A 4,447-nucleotide genomic window follows, 5' to 3' on the forward strand; every position below is an offset into this window, starting at 1 on the left:
AAGGGTATGTAGATGCACTCCTTTCCCCTCGTTGCTAGTATACTCCATAGATGCATCTTGGTGAGCGTAGAATTTTTTTAAAATTATGCTACGATTCCCAACAGCAACTCACACACTGACCTCATATTAAAAATGAGTTGCCATGTAATACGGTCAAATATGTTCAGATATCACAAGTCAGCATGGCAAAACACAAAATTGAGTCTATTGTACAGTGAATTTGCCACATTATCCTGCCTATATCATGGCAACAGCCTTAGTGTCTCAACAGAAATACTTGCCGCATGGAAATCATATTGTGTGGCAACTGACACATTTGATCAGAAATTAGTTGCCATCCAGTGCACATAGTTGCTGAAACTGCCATGACTACCTATTTACTACACTTTATCATGCCTACAGCATGGCAACAACCATAGTGTGTGCACAAAAATAGTTGCCACATGGAAAACAAATTTGTGACAACCGACACAGTTGATCAGAGAATTAGTTGCCATCCAGTGCAGATAGTTACTGAAACTATCATGTCTACCTTCATACTGCACTTTGAAATACAACTACCTAGATCTAGGGTTCATTGGCAACTATCATAACCTGAAATTCGTCAACAAAAAACTTCCTACACTGATCGCAAATAGCATTTCGAGACAAATACATAACTAATGGATAGAAAAACGCCGACTCAATCCCAAGGCAGAACCAGGATGTGGCTGCGGGCAGGCCGAGCCACACCGGCATGACAGCCGCCGTGGCGGCGACCAAACTATGCAATGCCACCGAAAACGACCAGCACAGGACTCCGCCGCCGGCGGGAATGCCGGAGCATCGCGAATCCGCCTGAATCTCGATGAATCTCGAGCGGAACATTGACCACAGAGGAGAGGGGAGAAATGCAAGGAAGGAACGTGACCGTGGGAAGGAGCATTACCTTCACTCTGTAGGCACTCCGGCGAATACGCTCCGGTCCGGCGAGTCCCACCGACGGCCGCGAATGCCGTCGACTCTTCCGCCTTCGCCGTCGCCTTCTCCTCTCGCCTTCTCTTCCAATCGAATGAACTGCGGGGTGGGTTGGGTGAGTAATGAAGTGGAGAGTAAATGGAACCGTGAGGGGAGAAGGGGCGAAGTGCGCGACGTGGTTGACGGCAACCGCAGTTCGGGCGTGGCGTGCGGGCGCAGAGCAGTTCCACCGCACGCCTCCGAGTGGCAACCGTTGACCGCGGGGGGCAACCGGCGTGTGTGCGAACACTCTCACACACCACACACGCGACTTGTCCTACGTGGCACACAAAATCAGCCAAAACGTGCCAAGATTCGTGCAGAAACCGATCAAGGTGTGTGGTTGAGTTGGCTAACGCCCACACGTGTGGACGTTATCTTTTTCGTATTGTTTTCGGCTACTTCCTACTATTATTAATGAATACCAGCCATGCTGGATCTTTTAAAAAAACTAACCCTCCCGAGACGAGACACTGGGTTAGGTGAAAAAACAACTCACATCACACAATACAAATCGGCAAAGTAAAGAAAGGTTTTCTTTCAGATGTTTGGTGAGGCGGGGCCACAACGTGGGGTTGTTGGCAACGGGGTTGGTGAGGAGGAGGACAGCGCGGGTTGGGAAGGTCGAGCCGGTCAGCGACACAGCACTCACTGGCTATGCGGTCCTCACGTGCATTCTCCCTACCACGCTCGCCGAAATACTTTTCGCACGCACCACCTCGCACACCCGCGCGGGCCCATCCTCTCCAACCATCTAGTACCATCCTCCTCCCCGATCCGCACCCGACGCATCTGCTGCTATAAAAACTACGTGTATACCCCCGTACCCACTTCATCCCTCTCTACTTCCCGATCAAACGCGGCGGCGGCAGCAGCGGCAGCGCAAGGTGAGCCCTTCCCACCCTAGCCAATTACTGCGCGTCTCTCTCTTGCCCTCTCTTCTACTGGATCTGCACGTATAGGATTTGAGATCTCTTGCTTTGTGAGGGAAGAGGCAGGAGGGTGGCTGAAAAGAGGGGTAATGGTGATTTTCGGCGTAGATCTGGTTTCACGGCGTTCCGTTTTGTATCTTTGTTGCGGTTCTCGCCTATCAAAGGAGATATTGGGAATAGTCTTGCTTTTGTTAGTTTCTTGAAATTCTACGGTCGGTTAGAAATTCGGGGACGTGAGAGTTCATCAGGGGAGTGGAGAATTGGATCTTTTTGTTCTTTTCTCATGTCTCTTCTTTTAAACAAATAATAATATATCATATGGATCTACTTGCCTGCACAAAAGATCCGCCCTTTTTAGTGTGTAGATTACTTGTCGGTCATGCGATGGGCTTATAGATCTCGGCTATGTTTTTATTCATTTTTAAATCTCTTCATCGAGTAGACCAATTGGAATTTTGGCGGATACATCTCTTTAATTGAGCGTAATCAGGTAGCCTTCACTTCGACTGATGTAAGCTTATAAATAATCAATTGCTACTATCGAAAGTTCTGCTGTGAAGAAACAAATACTTCCATTTAGATTTAGCATTTTGTGGGCATCTGTAAATTTGCTGTGGAGTTCTAAATCTAATTCACCACTTGTTTTTGCATTCGCAGAGGTAGATTGGAGTATCACCACCACCGCGCAAGAAATGGCGGCCGAGACTTTCCTCTTCACCTCTGAGTCTGTGAACGAGGGCCACCCTGACAAGCTCTGCGACCAGGTCTCTGACGCTGTGCTTGACGCGTGCCTCGCCCAAGACGCTGACAGCAAGGTTGCCTGTGAGACATGCACCAAGACCAACATGGTCATGGTTTTTGGTGAGATCACCACCAAGGCCACGGTTGACTATGAGAAGATTGTGCGTGACACCTGCCGCAACATTGGCTTCATCTCTGATGATGTTGGCCTTGATGCGGACCGGTGCAAGGTGCTTGTCAACATAGAGCAGCAGTCTCCTGACATTGCCCAGGGTGTGCACGGACATTTCACCAAGCGCCCTGAGGATATTGGTGCTGGTGACCAGGGTATCATGTTTGGCTATGCCACCGATGAGACCCCTGAGCTCATGCCCCTCAGCCATGTGCTTGCCACCAAGCTGGGTGCCCGCCTCACTGAAGTCCGCAAGAATGGCACTTGTGCCTGGCTAAGGCCTGATGGCAAAACCCAGGTCACGGTTGAATACCTCAACGAGGGAGGTGCCATGGTTCCTGTACGTGTGCACACTGTTCTGATCTCCACCCAGCATGATGAGACTGTCACCAATGATGAGATTGCTGCGGACCTCAAGGAGCATGTCATCAAGCCGGTGATCCCTGAGAAGTACCTGGACGAGAAGACCATATTCCACTTGAATCCATCAGGCCGCTTTGTCATTGGTGGCCCTCATGGTGATGCTGGTCTTACTGGTCGCAAGATCATCATCGACACCTATGGTGGCTGGGGAGCACACGGAGGTGGTGCTTTCTCTGGCAAGGACCCAACTAAGGTTGACCGCAGTGGCGCCTACATTGCCAGGCAGGCTGCCAAGAGCATCATTGCTAGCGGTCTTGCACGCCGCTGCATTGTTCAGATCTCCTACGCCATTGGTGTGCCTGAGCCCTTATCTGTCTTCGTTGACTCTTATGGTACTGGCAAGATCCCCGATAAGGAGATCCTCAAGATTGTGAAGGAGAACTTTGACTTCAGGCCTGGGATGATCAGCATCAACCTTGACTTGAAGAAGGGTGGCAACAGGTTCATCAAGACGGCCGCTTATGGCCACTTTGGCCGTGAGGATGCTGACTTCACCTGGGAGGTTGTGAAGCCCCTCAAGTTTGACAAGGCCTCTGCTTGAGAGGTGGGTATGAAGGAGTCTAATCATTCCTGCTGCTGCCGCTGGTGGTTGTATCTTGGATAATTGAATTCCTTCTCTTTAGAAGGAAGCAGGGTTTCAACATCGCCGTGGACACGCTGAATTGGCATCTAGTGATTGGTATTTTGGTATGGAATACAAAAATATGTGCTGAGTTAATACTAGTCGGGTCTTTTGATGTCTTCTGTGCTTTCTTTTTGCTTTTTGAGTCTACTGAAACCGCAGTACTTGTGCGGTTTCCTCTATCGGTCGTCCAGCTATTTTTTAGTACTGCATCTGTAAAACCATATGTGATCCTAGTACCCTGTTCTTCCCAATTCTCGATGCTTGGTGCAGTCTTAACCTTCTCAATATTCAGTTTGAGCGATAAGGTAGTGCTGTTTCTGTCAGTGCAGGTTTGGCAATTACTCGATGTTTGCTACCCTGTTGTTCCCAATTCATAATGCTTGTTGCAGTCTAAGGGGTTGTTTGGTTTGTGACTAACTTTAGCAAAGATTATCACACCTAATGTTAGGCAAGTTTGACCCTTAGATAAGTGTTTGTTCGAGCCACAGTTGTGTTCCATATGGCATACACACAAAAAGCATGGCAATATTTTCTTAGGCCGCTAACTTGTGGCTTTCA

The 4,447-nt window shown here is 49.0% G+C and overlaps 1 protein-coding gene across 1 annotated transcript; it reads left to right on the plus strand.

Annotated features, from left to right (window-relative positions):
* The first annotated feature begins 1,672 nt into the window (after positions 1 to 1,672).
* LOC109763766 (S-adenosylmethionine synthase 1) lies at positions 1,673 to 4,140 on the plus strand. Its single transcript, XM_020322626.4, has 2 exons — positions 1,673 to 1,883; positions 2,586 to 4,140. Exon 2 carries the CDS (start codon positions 2,621 to 2,623, stop codon positions 3,803 to 3,805), a length of 1,185 nt encoding a protein of 394 aa, XP_020178215.1. The 5' UTR covers positions 1,673 to 1,883; positions 2,586 to 2,620; the 3' UTR covers positions 3,806 to 4,140.
* The last annotated feature ends 307 nt before the right edge of the window (positions 4,141 to 4,447 follow it).

This window comes from Aegilops tauschii, chromosome 3, assembly GCF_002575655.3.
Source record: "Aegilops tauschii subsp. strangulata cultivar AL8/78 chromosome 3, Aet v6.0, whole genome shotgun sequence".
Lineage (NCBI taxonomy): Eukaryota > Viridiplantae > Streptophyta > Magnoliopsida > Poales > Poaceae > Aegilops > Aegilops tauschii.

Coding starts and splice junctions, on each gene's coding strand:
- LOC109763766 (XM_020322626.4), top strand. CDS start 2,621: ATGGCGGCCGAGACTTTCCTCTTCACCTCTGAGTCTGTGAACGAGGGC.